This window comes from Gymnodraco acuticeps, unplaced genomic scaffold, assembly GCF_902827175.1.
Source record: "Gymnodraco acuticeps unplaced genomic scaffold, fGymAcu1.1, whole genome shotgun sequence".
Lineage (NCBI taxonomy): Eukaryota > Metazoa > Chordata > Actinopteri > Perciformes > Bathydraconidae > Gymnodraco > Gymnodraco acuticeps.
In genome coordinates, this window is record NW_022992160.1 from 2,552,921 (window position 1) to 2,568,417 (window position 15,497).

General features: G+C 42.8%; 1 protein-coding gene across 2 annotated transcripts in view; it reads left to right on the plus strand.

Annotated features, from left to right (window-relative positions):
- The window catches only part of casp8ap2 (caspase 8 associated protein 2), a 29,786-nt gene extending 18,020 nt beyond the window's left edge, over nucleotides 1-11,766 (plus strand). For both annotated transcript variants that reach the window (XM_034204530.1, XM_034204531.1), the window contains 4 exons: nucleotides 490-3,308; nucleotides 7,273-10,015; nucleotides 10,708-10,807; nucleotides 10,893-11,766. In XM_034204530.1, coding sequence (XP_034060421.1) covers nucleotides 490-3,308; nucleotides 7,273-10,015; nucleotides 10,708-10,807; nucleotides 10,893-10,955 — 5,725 coding nt within the window. In that variant the 3' untranslated portion in view covers nucleotides 10,956-11,766. The remainder of the gene's footprint in view (nucleotides 1-489; nucleotides 3,309-7,272; nucleotides 10,016-10,707; nucleotides 10,808-10,892) is intronic.
- Nucleotides 11,767-15,497: the final 3,731 nt, after the last annotated feature.

Sequence of the window (15,497 nt, forward strand, 5' to 3'; positions counted from 1 at the left end):
AAAATAAAGTATTCTAAAAGTAATCTGAATACGTTAAAGTAGACCCGATTCCAACGTTTAAGACACGTAACTGTAACTGTATTCTGATTACTTTCAGAGCCATGTATTCAGTATTTAGTAACTGATTACAGAACACTCAATACCCCCCCGGTCTACAACTTCAAAATTCTGGACTATATAAAAATCGCTGGCCCGCGATAGTGTCTATTGGATACATTTTGGCCCTTGGACAAATATAGTTGGTGATCCCTGCTCTACATACTGATATACACCTGAACATCAGCAGGAGAGGACTCTTTAAAGTAGAGACACTACATACTGATATACACCTGAACATCAGCAGGAGAGGACTCTTTAAAGTAGAGACACTACATACTGATATACACCTGAACATCAGCAGGAGAGGACTCTTTAACTCTGTTTTCAGAAGACAAACATCTCTCTACTGATTGGATTAATGTAAAAATGATTTACACTTTTCCTCCGCAGGTCAGTCAAAGGTCACCATCATCAACAATCTCACAGGAATGATATCCGGGATCAAATTTCCTCCAGTCAGACATCCACAGGCAGCTCCAAGAGTAGGCCGCCTCGTCCTCCGCCCTCCAGTCTTCAGCCTCCTCGTCCTCCACCCTCCAGTCTTCAGCCGCCTCCTCCTCCACCTTTCAATCTTCAGCCGCCTCCTCCTCAGCCCCCCAGTCTTCAGCCTCCTCCTCAGCCCCCCAGTCTTCAGCCTCCTCGTCCTCCACCCTCCAATCTTCAGCCGCCTCCTCCTTCACCTTCCAATCTTCAGCCCCGAGTCTTCAGCCTCCTCGTCCTCCACCCTCCAGTCTTCAGCCGCATCCTCCTCCACCTTCCAATCTTCAGCCGCCTCCTCCTCAGCTCCCCAGTCTTCAGGCTCCTCGTCCTCCACCCTCCAGTCTTCAGCCGCCTCCTCCTCCACCTTCCAATCTTCAGCCGCCTCCTCCTCAGCCCCCCAGTCTTCAGCCTCCTCGTCCTCCACCCTCCAGTCTTCAGCCGCCTCCTCCTCCACCTTCCAATCTTCAGCCGCCTCCTCCTCAGCCCCCCCAGTCTTCAGCCTCCTCGTCCTCCACCCTCCAATCTTCAGCCGCCTCCTTCTCCACCCTCCAATCTTCAGCCGCCTCCTCCTCCACCCTCCAGTCTTCAGCCGCCTCCTCCTCCGCCCCCCAGTCTTTCACCACTGCCTCCTCCCTCATCCATTCCTCATCCCCCTCTTCCACCTCTACCAACTGTACATCCCAGCGAGGATCAGCCTCCAGGTGGTTCTCCTCCACCCAACAGAAAAGAAAGTGATAGCTCTACTTATCAGCCCAGTGAATCCAGCAAGAAATCCAGCTGCAGCTCATCCTCCCAAAATAGAAGGTCAGACAAACACAAGTCCAAGCACAGAGAGGAAACATTTCCAAGCCTGAAACTGTCTGACTCAACAGAAAAGAGACATCGAAATGGTTCAGATCCCAACAGGGACAGCTCTGCCCCCGACAAAAACAGGTCTCACAAAGACTCAGGACGAAGACATGGGCATCACAGATCAGACAGGGTCAAAAGCCCTCCACTAGTGAGTGCAATTACCTGTGATGACAAGAAAGGAAGAGGTCGTGAAAGGAGAAAGGATACAGCCAAAACATCAGACTCTGAACGTATCGCAGCTCACAGCTCTAAAGAGGGCCACAGTCGAGATCATAAAATAAATAAGACTACTGATGAGAGAAGAAATTCAGACTTAAGGGACCGGAAAAAGTCCTCTTCAAACCAACCTCCAGAACGCAGCGAGTCCTCCAAAGAACGGGGAGGGGATAGGTCGTCAAAGGATTGTCAGAAGAAGAAGGATAGACGACATGGAAATAAAATCAGCAGAACACTTAAGAGAAGCATTCCGACAGAGACGGGCAGAGAACGTGAGAATGTGAGATCAGACCAAGGTAAAGTGGAGGTCATTAGTCAGGAAAGTCAAGAAAAGACACACGAGGCCCTAAAGACACCATCCGAAGAACCAAGTGTCACAGAGAAAGGTTCTGGGGAGGAAAACAGTCCTAACAGGAAACTGTGTTTCATGGAAACATTGAATCTAACCCTTTCACCAATCAAGAAGCCGCTCATGCCCTTCACCCAGGGCAAGGGAGTTGAACACTCACCAGATGATGAGAGTTCACAGCCTGACATCGAGGACATGTGTGTGATCGATGAAGTAAACAGCAGTGAACTAGAAATAGGGTTGGAAGATTTTGCAGAACCATCTTTAGATTCCCCGAAAACCCCTCGTGCCAAAAAGATACATAAGACTTGTGATGATCCAAAAGATGTCCAGGAAAAGTACCGACACCAGAGTGAAAGTCCTGCAGCTGATCAGCAACTTGAAGACAATGTATCGCAAACCTCCTCAGCTCATAGCCAACTGCCAGAAACCGAGAGGAACCTCCCAGCAACTTCACCAGAGAGCACTTCTATAAAAGCAGCAGATGTTTCAGGAAAACGAGAGAACAAAAGCAAGTTGGTGTCACATACCCAGAAACACAGTTGTAGCCCTGTGTGGCCCGTGGAGGCTGCAAATAAACGACACACAGGCCATTCTTCTTCACAAAGAATACCTCCTATTGTAGACGTCATTGATTCAAGTGTAGAACTGAAGTGTATATCTCCTAAATCTGCACTACAGAAAAGCCTCCCTGTGGATTCAGTCGGAGAAGATGAAGCTTCTTCTCCCACAACGGAAAATCCTGAAGCTGTAGAAGTTCCTGACAAAGCCTTCCTTGAAGTGTCTCCCATAATTCTACCTCAGGACAGTCAGCAACGGCTGTGTCCTCCTGATTCCCTTCCCAAGAAAGATGCTTGTTGTGATGTTCCTAAAAGTGCTGTATCCAGTACAATAACCCTTGAATCACTTCCACAAGAAGGGCTTAGTCTACCTGAGGCCATTTTTGTTTTAACACAGCGAAACGAAGACAGCAGTGACAGCAGTAGCGTCGCCGCTGAGCCCAGCTCCTCCACTGGCTGCATCGCCGTGGCCAGAGTCAGCAGCACCACAGAGGAGCCTGCGGGGCCACAGAGGCACAGCCACCTGTTCACACCAAAGAAGATCTTCTCTCCTGCGAAGAGTCGTGACAATAAAGTGCAGCCTTCCAGTTCGATGCCATTACTCCACGATGAGGACTCCATGATGCACACACTGAGCAATCTGAAGACAATCCCTGATGCCATAAGCCCTCTGAGGAGCCCCATCAGGATCACCAAGAGGAACCACATCCACCTTCTCAGCAAGCCAGGGCATGTCAAGAGCCTTCAGAAAGGTAAGGTTGGCCTAATAAAAAAAAAAGATGTCACTTTAAATCTTACATACATTTTTGTATGAATGTCGCAGTTTGTTCATAATTCTTTAGGCCTGTTGCCATGTGGTGCTGATTTTTTTTAATGATTGTTATCCTGATAGTCCATCCTGTATGTATGTGGATGAAATATAATAATTATCTCGACAGATCCTTTAAACCAAATTAAATGATTTACTCAAGATGCCAACAAGTCTTACCGGGAATAGTATAAATACCCCAAAAGATGTAATCATACTAAAGTCTATAGGCGCTTTCACACCGAAGTACTTTTCGCCGTACTTTTCCCGTTTAGTTCCTGGGATTTTGCGTTCACACCAAAAAGAGAACTTAGTTCATGTGAACTTTCCCCCCTTTTCAGTTCCTGCTAGAGAGCAGGTTCGGCGGATTGCAAACCACGCCCCGTAAAACTCTGAAATGATTGTGAAGCCGCCATTGTATTTGCTGGCATTAGCATTATTAGCATTAGCCCAGCGCACCAGCGGAGAGAGAATAAGTTATGTCAAAAAAAAAAAAACATGGGAGCGGTGGAGATGAGGAGGTGTCGGCGTTCTGGCGATTTACTCGGAAGGCTTCACTTGAAGCAGCTGGGAGTCCCAGCAGCTTCAAGTGAAGCCAGTCCCCAACTCCGGGGACTCCCGGCCGGGGACTTCTGGTGGCAGTATATGCCGTGAAGTGGTTTGCGGCCTGCCAGTAAACCCAAAGCAGCAGAAGAAGAAGTGACGTCAGCGGCTCATTTGCGTAATCTTCCCTCAGGGAACTTATTCCGGTGTGAACGCGATCGGCTCTTAGTTCCGTGGGGGTACTAAGTGCTGGGTACTAAGTGCTTGGAACTAAGTACGGCAAAGTACTTGGTGTGAAAACGGCTTATGTGAACCATCACAATTCCATTTTTTTTGTTATTTGCATTAAAAAAATGTCAGCGTCTAAGAGCTATTTTTAGGAAATTGAACAGATCATAATACCCTCTCCAAAAAATATTTAATATTTCTGTCAAAACATCAGTTTAAAAAAAATATTTGTTCAAGTTATAATCCAAAAGATTACATTTGAACACATCATATAGAGTTATAATTTACCTCTAAAATCATTGTTACTCATTTGTGAACAGAGCTTGAACACCTCATACTAGGGCTGTGCAATTAATCGTATTTTAATCGCGATTACGATTATGGTTTGCGACGATTAGGAAAACAGCATAATTGACAAAATACGATTATTTTTCTGGGTGCGCTTTCGCCCCTCCCTAAAAGCCCACTCGGCCACGTGGGAGTGACATGTGTTGTGAGTGTTCAGCGCAAGCGAAGATGTCAGAACAAGAGCAGCAACTAGTTAAAAAGAAGGGTCGCGGGGAGATTCCCAGTCGATCGCGAGATGTGTCTAAAAATAGAACAACAATATTCTGTTTTATCGTTAATGTTCCCGTGCCAGAATAATGCACTTGAACGCATCAAAGCTTTGTGATTGGCCGGCCTCACCCCATGTGTCCGGGCGTGGCTGGTGAGCAGTGCACTAGTTCGCTGACGTTGTCCGTGTCAACAGCATGGATGGTCAACAGGAGTGACAGTCCGCACACACACAAGACCGCAATTATGGCAGAAGCAAAAAAGCCCAAAATATATAATTTTCACTCCAAGTGGGAGGATCATTATTTTTGTATCTATTCCAATTCAAAGTCCATCTGTCTCATCTGCAATGCGAGCGTGGCTTTATCGAAGAAGGGTCATTTAGGAGCGGCATTTCAAAACAGTGCACAAACGCTACGAGACGGAATTCCCTCCTAATTCTGCCCTACGCTCCAAAAGGGGAGGGGCCTGAGAGGACAGCTAAATGCACAGCAGTCCATTTTCACCCGGCCCAACAACAAGAGCAAGGCTGCTACCATAGCATCTTATCGTGTCAGTCACGTTCTAGCGAAACACATGAAGTCTTTCGAAGACGGCGAAGTTATGAAAGAAGCTTTCCTGGAGGCTGCGACGCGCTTTTTGGGGACAGTAAAAATAACAGTAGCATTTCAACAGGTTTTTGATATAATAAAAACTCAATTTAGATACCGTTATTAATCTGCTGTAAGTTTTAGTTTGTTTGAATTTATTCATGATAATTATTGTACAAAATGGTATAAGAATGCAAACATTAAGATCTGTTCTGTTTAAATTGATTATAGTCTATCAGTTCAGAAACTAGTGTTGCTTGCATCCTATTTTAATGGCATTTATTTTTATACTCTAATAAAATGCAACAAAAAAAGGGTTTGATTCTATTAATGTTGTCTTTTTTATTGCACTGTTGCAGCAGATTACTGTGTAGCTTCAGATCTGAGTTGTCTTATTAGTAAGCCTAATTTATACTTTTGTAGCAACACTATTTTTATATAATGGCAAAGAAAGGGTTCAGAGTCTTTCCTTTTGTCCTGTGTCATATGTGGCAGCACTGCCACAAGTTCCTCTTCAGAGAGGGTCTTCAGTACAGGTGGCAATATTGTCACCTGCCTGCGCTCATCTCTGAAACCAGACCATGTAAACAGCCTGGTGTTTCTTGCAAAAAATCTTTAAGAGATGACATGAGCAGCCCTACCAGCATTTGCCATGGTGGCCTAAACATTTTTATTTGGTCTTAAATTGTAGTTCAACATTTATTTCCTGTTACTTCTGGACCATGACGGTTGGCCAGCCTTCAACGTTTAACTGAGTGGAATATGTTGAATATGTTTGACCAAAATGTTGGCTATATGTTAAGGAGTTTTCAGTAGGTTGTGACAGTGCACTGCAACATATTTGATTTCATTTATTTTGGTCTAATTTATTTTTATTTATCATATTAATATATGTTTAGTATGGTTTTGGAAGTGCGCTCCAACACATTTATTGATCTTGTTTATTGGTAAAATATTATTTGTTTTAAAGTTCAATAAATGGTCAATGAATAATCGTCAAAATAATCGTGATATCAATTATTGACCAAATAATCGTGATTATGATTTTTGCCATAATCGCACAGCCCTACCTCATACTGTAGGTCAATGATTCTGTTAGCTAACGGCTAACATTAACTAGCTATCTTTTTGCATTAATATAATGCATCAATAGCATATTTTTACTTAATATAAGTTGATAATGACAGCAATGTGAGTCCAAAATTCTGTGTTTGTTCCCCAACTGGAATATTACATGATCTACATTTGTTTTAGGATGGACATTTTAATTGTACTGATTTGAAAGCAACCCGCTATTTGTATATAGGGGAAACACTGGTCTTACTTGATCTTTATACATGATTTCTATTCATGTTGTCAAATTCAAAATCTTACCACAGATGTCAGTGTCATGATTATCTAGTGTTGATTTCCCCTTTTGCAAAGCCTGTTGCTAAATAAATCTGTAGTTTGACACAACATTTTAACAGGATTATTTGATTTCTTCCACTACGTTAAAATAGTATTTTCTACTGTGTACCAAAGGCTGGAACTGGAACTTAAAATAACGTCAGCACTGATCGAGGTTTTCAAGTGGTCATTACCAGTCTGCCAGAGCACATACCGTGTTCCCTTTAGATCTCTATTCTAACCTCTTTCCTACTCTTGTTTTCTTTTCTTTTCTGGAGACAGTTTAACCAGCATGAATCCAAAGTTTTGTGCTTTCCACAAATATAAAATGTAACAATCAAATATCGCAACTGATTGATGAAAACATTTTGTTTTTCTGGCCATAGCTGATGTTAAATTGACCAGACTTCTTTCTGTGGATTGATATGACTGAACAGCATTTGACTGCTATAAAATAGACTTCTCATACCGCTTACTTCTCAGTTAATAGTACCGCACCTCATGAATACAAGATAAATATCCTTTATTTATACGGACCTTGTTACACAATCAATATTTATGAGTTGCTATAATATGAACTATTTGCTTTCTCTCTCCTTGCAGACTTCTCCAGCACAGCTGTCGCTGAATCCTCAAAGAAGTTGGACGTAAACAAAGAAAACAAATATCCGGGTTCTCCTGCAAACCATGACACGCAGAGCTCTGTGGACAAGGTGTCCGACCCGCCTTCAAGTGTCTCTGACACCGACCTGGAGGAAGGGGAGATATTAAGCGAGAGTGAAGAGGCGGCTACAGATTCTCCTGCTCCTGCAAACAAGAAGTCAGCAAAGTCCATGCGACCAGTCAGAAACAATGCAAGTCCTCAGTCTTTGTTAAAGAGGAAAGCTGACGAAAGCTGTGTTGTATCCAAAAAAGTCATAGAAACAGTAGATGTATCAACACGAAGTCCGAAGAGTCGCTTTAAAACTGTTTGTCCCGCAGCAACCAAAGCTTCTTTTTCCACTGTAGAGGAAGTGATGGAGACGTTCAAGGTGGTCCGTGCTGAGATCCGAAAGAAGTACATGAAACTCCACAAAACCTTTCCCAAGAAGAGCTTCTATGGAGTGATGGAGAACTTCCAGGAGTCTTTTTTAGAATTTGTAGAGGGTGCTCATTTGGGTCAGATATGCAGTCAGGCAGTGGAGCTGAAATCCAACATGAAGACATTAATTACATCTGTGTTTAGCAAACTGTCGAATAATGGTATTGTGAAACGCATCTTTGAACAGCAGGCAGTGGATCTGAAGCAGAGGCTGTGGGACTTTGTAAATGTCCAAGTTGACTTCTTGTTCAAGGACATTCACACAACACTGAAAAGCCTGTGCAACCAAAGAGCTCAGGCTGAGGACAAGAAGCCCACTGGAAATAAGAAAGGATCCGAACAGCCCCCTGTTAAAAAGCAACGTCACCAACTGGACGCACAATCGTCTCCCACCAGCTTGAATCGAATCATGCCCTCTCCTGTGGTGCCTTACAGAACAGGCCTTGGAAGCAGAGGCAAAGATATCAGAATCACACAAGAGGGAAAAGACAGCAGTGTTCACCCACATCCAACACATACACAAACTGTCTCCATCTACTGTCCTCCCAAAAATATCCCTTCAACTCCAGAGAAAAGTAGCATTTCTTCTTTGTTAGTCCCTCCCAACGGTTCTTTGCTGGACAAAACTGACTTTGAGCTTCTCACAGAACAGCAAGCCTCCAGTTTAACATTCAACCTAGTGAGGGACTCTCAGATGGGAGAGATCTTCAAGTGTCTCTTGCAGGGATCCGACTTACTGGAAAGCAGCGGCGTCACCGGAGACAACACAGTGTGGTCCCTCAGCACACCGAGAAAGGACGGAGAGAGACTCCTCAGCATCACTACTCCAACTAAATATGACTCTCCATCTAAGCTGCACTCCCCGAACAAATTTGGAACTCCCTCGAAACTTATCGCAACGTGGTCCAGCCTTTCACCTCGCAAGATGTCCTCTCCACACTCCAAAGGTCGGATCCACCTGAATCCAGCTCTGTTCGACGAGAGTTGCATGTTAGAGGTGCCGTCAGACAGTCGATCTTCACATAGGTCCTATTCCATTCTGGCTGAAGACCTGGCGGTGTCCCTCACCATTCCATCGCCTCTCAAGTCCGACAGCCACCTCAGCTTCCTGCAGCCATCCAGCATGCGCCTCATGTCCACTCCGGAGAGCGTCATAAGCGCTCACATCAGCGAGGACGCTCTGCTGGAGGAGGACGACGCGTCGGAGCAGGACATTCATCTCGCACTGGACACCGATAACTCCAGCTGCGATTCCAGCTGCAGCGATGTGCTCGCCACCCCTTTCCTCTTCAAGCCAAACCTACCCATGCAAGCGCTGGTGATGGAGAAATCCAACGATCATTTCATCGTGAAGATCCGTCCTGCGATATCGGGCGCCGATACCACAATCACTGAAGACAGCTTCAGTCACACCCTAATAGAAGAAGACCAGCAGCACATCCAAGAGGATGTGAAAACTAAAGACGGTCAAGAAATGGCAATTTTGTCAGACAAATCCTGGAATCATACTCCTTCAAATGCCTCACCTGAGAACAGTCCATCTGGGATCTGTCTGGCCAACACCAAAGCAGATATCCATCCCTCTCAAGAGGAGAGCTTAACACTAACAAAAGATTCATACCACAAAAAAGACTTGCCTCCACAAAATCCATTAGAGGATTCACAGAAACTGTCAGAGAAGAATCGGACTGAAGCCACTCCTTCAGACAGCTTTCAAAAAGGTGCTCAAAGCTCTGAGCACTTCTTTAGACACATCAACCAGGCGACCAGCAGAGAGGAGATCTCACTCACTGCTGATGATGATGAATCAAATCAAACCCACCACGGAGAAAAATCCATGACAACGCAACAAAGTCCCTCGAAAGCTCTTTCCTCTAAGTCTCAGAATAAGACGAGATGCTCTGAAACCGTGCTGTCGGCTCAAAGCTCTGAAACAAATCAAGGAAGCCAAGAGTCTGCATCACATGTGTCCGACTCCGGGACAGAAGCAACAGAGGAGTCAGAGAGAAGTGTCACCATTGCAAAGGAAACTCCAGAGAAAGGCCGTAGAGATCTCAACAGGGGTAGAAAACGGAAGAAGCACCAGGAGAAATCAAAAGCCAAGCGGCTCAGGAAGCAGGACGAGGAAAGCTCAGAGGAGATGGAGTCTCTCTGCAAGACTGATGACGGAGAATCCAGAGCCTCCCCCGCAGCGCTGTCCCCCAACAGCCTCTATGCCAAGAACGTGATCAGGAAGAGGGGCGAGGTGGTGGTGGCATGGACCAGGTCAGTAGTTGCTTCTGTATTGTGTCTCTCCCCTCTCCCAAGAGTTAGTGATTCAGAGATTCAATATCATTTGAATGTCCTCATTATTTCTGCCTTGCCATTTTGACCAATCCTGGCAATATTTCAGAAACATTTCAAAATCATGCTTATCACAAGCCTTTTCTGCCTTCAAAACGTCAATACAGAGGAATAGTTATATGAAGTAAAGATGTACATTTATGTATGTACTGTGTTGGAGTGTACCCTGCTGAACAAAACGTGTAAGCATCATAAACGTTTGTTGACAGAGATTATTTTCTACATTATTACGCAAAATCTTGCAATGCTAAATGAGAGGTCACACTACGAAAAAACGTCATCCCCATATTAAATCCATTTACTTTTGATCTTTTCAAAGTATATTTTGATACTACTTCCGCAAGCATTACTTGAATACTATCAGCAACACAGTTTGATTGTCACATTATGCACTGAAAAAACGTTTACTTTCATTAAATGTATTATGTCAACATAATGATAATGTCAGCAGAGCATTAATATTACGTTTTAATAAATAATATTAGGTTCAACTTTATATTATTGCTTTCAATGAACATATTCCAGTTATGGGAAATGTGTTGGCATAACACACTTCATTAAAGTGGCAGTGCCTCTGAGAAAGATACTCATCCCCTGTGTTCTGCTTCTTCCAGAGATGAAGATCGAGCGATCCTCATCGCGCTGAAGACAAGAGGAGCTTCACGAGACACTTTCTCTGTGTTGTCTGAGAAGCTCAATAAGCCATCAGCGCAGGTGAGTTCGTCTGTTGTTTTGTGTCATGTGATATGACTGCAGGAAGTGATGATTGAGCAAACAATAACTGTTTTCCTGTTATCAGATTGCCAACAGATTTAACCAGCTCATGAAGCTTTTTAAGAAGCAGGAGAAGATGGAGCCTTGATCCCTCTGACTGTAATCGCAATGACTCTTCATACTGTGTTACCAACAACGCCACTGAACAAATGGGGGGTCAAGTCCCTGTGGGGGGGAAAGTTGTGAATCCCACCACTATCTGCTAATTCTGGATATTGAAGTGGACGAAAAGGATTCTTCCTCAGCACAATGGACAAGATAGATTGATGTGAACGGCCAATAGAAATAAAGTCATTATCAGATGTACTGTTTCTGATTTTCTATGAATCCACACTACTCCATCATCAGATCTGGGTGGTGTCTGGTCATATCACTTAGTCCTCAGTGCAGCCCGGAACTCGCTATCCTTTCTGCCTTTGCAGATGTGATACATTGCCAAAATGGTATTTCAGTTCATCTCGCACCTACTTCTATGTTTCTCTCAGTACAGTGAGGAAAAACTGCCTTCAGACTAAGCCACCTTCAGGCTCCAGTGCGAGTACGCTCAGATGTTACTGAATGAAGTGACAGTTTTAGTCCCTGAAGTTATGGACGCTCACTGGAAACTACTCGAAGCATCACCCATCAGGAGACCGAGCTGCGACTCATAGATTGGGTCTTTTATCAGAAGACTGAATGTGATACTTATGATCTTATTTTTATGTATGAGGGGGAGTGATTGAAATGTTTGAATCTTGTTAAAATGTTTACATGTCCAACTCATGTACAGGACAGTATTGTTAATCTCTGTTAATACACATTTTATCTGTTTGTTTGATTTATTATATTACTTTTAAACAGAGTGGAATGCAATATTGTGAGTAGTTCTTTACTAAAAAATAAAGTTTTATTTATTCATGCTGATGTCTGTTTATTCCTGAAACATTTGAACAAAACCGAATCAAATAATTGTGGTAAATCGATAGATCTATGCCAGTGGGGTTCCCCCTGTGTTTCTCTGTTCTAATCATGAAGTGGGCCACAGTCTGGAATCCAGGCCAGCGCCTCAGGGTCTGTAACTGTAACCAGTGGCAGGAAACATCGTGCTACAATATATTCTGCATACTCTCTATATCCAGAGGTGGGAGAAGTACACAGATCTTGTACTTGAGTAAAAGTAGAAGTACCAGAGTGTAGGAATACTCTGTTACAGTAAAAGTCCTGCATTCAAAATGTTACTCAAGTAAAAGTAGAAAAGTATGATCATCAAAATATAGTGAAAGTAGCGACAGTAAAAGTAGTCATTGTGCAGATTGGTCCATTTCAGAATAATGTATATGATATGTTTTATAATGATTGATCATGAAAGTGTTCTCAAAGCTGGTGAAGGTGCAGCTAGTTTGAATGACTTTGTATACTGCAGGGTAGCTTGTGGATTTACTCCATGTGGAACTAAAGTCTGATTTAAGGCTTGATTAGATTTCACATCATTCATCCACATCTGTGAAGAAACTGAAGGTATTAAATACATGTAGTGAAGGAAAAGCACCATTTACCTCTGAACTGTAGTGGAGTAGAAGTTCAAAGAAGCAAACAAAAATAACATCAAATGTAAAAACGAATTAATAACAAAAGTGTTCGTTTTATTTAAAGTGTGTGTCCCCGGTTTGAATGTCCACCCTGCTACTCTGATTTAAATCCCCCTGGCCAGGCCACTTTACTATCCTACTATTTAAGAATAATTCACTTTGAGCGAGAACATCGTTTACAAGAAGTTCTTCATTCAAAGTGTTTTTAATGTTTAAAGAGCTTGACTGTTGCGGTAAAGCATAACATGTCCATCCTGTTATGCTTATTTTTAGTGGAAACTGATTTTTTTTGTAATTTAGAAAATATGGTTAAGCCCCTCCTTATGGGAGATAACGGCTGGGCGTGCAGGGGAAATTATTCCCCAACAATCCATTTATATAATAACCTGTCTGAAAATGAGCTGATCAGATTTTGGCCACTTTATGATGTCATAACATTTGTCTTTGTTGGCTTGTCATTAGCAGGGTTGCCAACTCTCACACATCTGGCGTGTGACCTATGCGTGTGACACATGCTTTCACTCTCAATCTCACGCTCTCACGCTGCCCAAACTATTCTCATGCCAAAAACAAGATGATCCGGCGATCGTTTTTGGTTGGTTATTTACAATGTTGAGTTGCCATAAAAGATGATGAAAATGTTCAAAAAGTGCAAAAACTTCACATGTGTGCTAACAGTCCAGCCGTGAAGACATCTACGGGACAGTTTTGAGATTTCTTCAAATGCCGTTGCCATGGCAACACAATGCTCCCCATGAAACACAGTTTTCTCATAACTTCAGTGAAAATGCTCCAAACGCCCCAGAACTTCACAGGTTTGGTAACGATGCAGCCATCAATGCATCTAAGCGTATTATGGGATGTCATCAAATGCTGTTGGCATGGCGACAGATCATTCACCATCAAGTTAGTTCAAAAGATTGCAGTTCAAATAGTCTGCTGCTTTTCCAAGCCTTTTTACTTTCTTTTCTTCTCTCATCACACATTCAAGCCCCCAGTGTTCATGTTTCATTTCAATCTAAAGTCTTCACTTTCTTCTTTACATTACATTTCAGCATAGCAGTTTAGCGTCAGCTTTTCAGCATAAAGCATTCCCACTATCAATTTCTTCAGGAATTGCATTCTCTAGTTATATATTATCATTATGTCAGTGATCTAAAATGGTCATACAACGGTGCCGACAATATTATCATTTATCACAATAATTTCCGGGAAAATGTATCTAACAAAATGTATTATTGTGACAGGCCTATGAAACACCAGAGCCGGCCCGACCCATTAAGCGTTTCCATGGAAACGGCATATGATGACACACCATCATTGACGTAGAGCTGTTGAGGGCAGGACCATTAACCATTATCTGAAGTCTGCTGCTCTGAGCATGTCAGTTGGAGCAATGACATCATCGTGTTCCATGACACAGGTGTTTATATTTGAGCTAACGAGGTGTCCGGAGATCAGAGGTTTCCATGGTGATCAAATAAATGTGGCAAAGGCTCAAATTTGTTGAACAACACATTTGTAACAGGTTTGTTAATTGACCAAAAAATATGAACAGTTGGAAGATTGAAAATGGGATTATTATTAGGATCATTTGTAGGTCATTGAAAAGTAGAATCATTTAGAAAGATGTGAACATTGACATTTCTATTTTAGAAAAGCTGACACTGTAGTGCATCGCTGGTTTTAAAAGTGATTTATAAGAGTCATGTTTAAAGATGTGCAATACTTAAAACGTTTATAAAGATCCTCTGAGACTCTCAGGGCCGTATCCACCATTGAGGTCACCGAGGTCTGGACCTCTGTAATTTTTAATATAATTATTTTAATAATTGTAATAATGGCACTAAACGGGGTATTTTGACCTCCCCCGGCTGCGATCGGCTATTCTCGTCTACTTTCGAGGCGAGCCGCAACGCGTCTCAAACAAGCCTACTGCCTGAGGAAGGTTATGTGTATGTTTTTTGTCATTAACCTTTTTCGGACCACTTATTTATTTATTTTGGTGACGATCCGACCTCCATGCTGCTACTCGGGTTCAAACTGCATCCACCAAACAATATGATTTATCTCGACCTCCCCAAAATAACCAAAATCAGACACGGGTTGCGTTCCGATAATCCAAAAATCAGCTCCTAAATTCTAACCCTATCTCCTATTCCTTGACCTCTGAGTGAAACGTCACGGGGTTAAGGGATAGTGGATAGGAGAATTTAAAAGGACTTAGGAGAAGAGACCGCGGTACTTTAGAGAATCCGAATGCACTTTCACTATCCGACGTGTTTATGATGCGCCAGCGGACGTCATGAATGTGCGTCTGCTGCTGTGGGGAAACTATGGAAACTACAGTTTTCTATACAGCGGACTACAACATGGATGTTTAATAACAACGAGGGACTACTGTAAACTCATCTAGAGACTCTGCACCGTGCTCTGATGCTGTTGCTTTATGCTTTATGAACGTGGACAACAGAGAAACATATTCTTCATGACCAAAGTTGGAATTGAAATAAAAAAGGAAAGTGAAACTTCTGCTCGTCAGCCTCTCCCTCCGGTCCACAATAATACAAATGATCCCAATACGTATGATTGTATGAACTATTAAAATATCTTAAAATCAATACAAATGTATTTATTATAAACGTTAGTCCTTAACATCTATCACTGTGTATATCACCATTCAAACATCTTTAAAAAGTTGAACAAACCCCACCCAGCTCAGTGAAATGTTGACTTTATTTGATCATTTCAGTAAAAACTAACGTTCATATTTCTCTTTTTGATTATAATACTGATGAACGTTCAGAAAAAAGCACTTTGGCAACTTACCACATACGTTTTAAAATGCTTAATAAGAACCGTAACTTTCATGATAACATTTCTCCGTCATAATCGGTTGTTTCCGTGAACGGCCGACTGTTGTGATGGCAAATGCTGCGGCTGCAATGCATTGTGGGGCAGCATTTTCTCCTCTCCTTTCGGTTAGGGAGGTCCAGTGGTTCCTAAGCTAAAGGAGGTTATAATTTAAAGGAAGTTTGAAACCTCCTTTCCTTTCATTTGGA